Source organism: Otolemur garnettii, unplaced genomic scaffold (assembly GCF_000181295.1).
Source record: "Otolemur garnettii isolate 467f Iridium unplaced genomic scaffold, OtoGar3 scaffold00178, whole genome shotgun sequence".
In the NCBI taxonomy this organism is placed as follows: domain Eukaryota; kingdom Metazoa; phylum Chordata; class Mammalia; order Primates; family Galagidae; genus Otolemur; species Otolemur garnettii.
Genome location: NW_003852573.1, coordinates 2,827,692 through 2,828,296, shown reverse-complemented (window position 1 = coordinate 2,828,296; position 605 = coordinate 2,827,692). Strand labels below are relative to the sequence as shown.

Sequence of the window (605 nt, the reverse complement as noted above, 5' to 3'; positions counted from 1 at the left end):
GAACATCAGAACTCGTCCTTGATGTCAAAATGGGGCTGGTCTTCAGGCTTGAAGTCCAAGTTGGGGCTTCCATCTTCATTGAGAATTCTCCGGGCTGTGTAGCCAACGATAGGATACTTGGCTTTGTACACTTTGGTGAACACATCATCCAGGGCCTCCAGCTCCTTGGCCGTGAGACCAGTCTTGGAAAGAAAAGTCCAAGAAACACAGGGGATAGGGGTGAATGAATTGTGTTTGGCACTGGTCTTTCTTCATCCCTACTTTTTCCTCCCCACTCCTCTAATAAAAAAAAAAAAGAAAAAACTCAACAAAGCAAATAGTGGACCACTGACTTAAGAGAGACAATCCTGTATGTTGGTAAGGGGTTGAGGCGGGTATGACGTAAGGGGAGCAATGGCTTCATTGACTTTTGCTATTTGACTGATGCAGGAACGCGACTCCAGGGAACACCCGTCCTGAGGTGAGGGTGGGTGTGCTTCACTGCTATCAGCGTCTACATCCTCCCCCTGAATAATCTCACCACGCTCTGCACTCCTCCTGTCATACATCTAGGCACTTTCCCATTTCTTAAGTTCTTAATTTGTTTCTATACTGTTGTGGTTCAG

The 605-nt window shown here is 46.6% G+C and overlaps 1 protein-coding gene across 1 annotated transcript in view; it reads right to left on the bottom strand.

Moving 5' to 3' along the window:
* Positions 1–5: 5 nt before the first annotated feature.
* NENF (neudesin neurotrophic factor) overlaps positions 6–605 on the bottom strand; it is a 17,594-nt gene continuing 16,994 nt past the window's right edge. The window contains exon 3 of the mRNA XM_023519502.1: positions 6–190. Coding sequence (XP_023375270.1) covers positions 6–190 — 185 coding nt within the window. The remainder of the gene's footprint in view (positions 191–605) is intronic.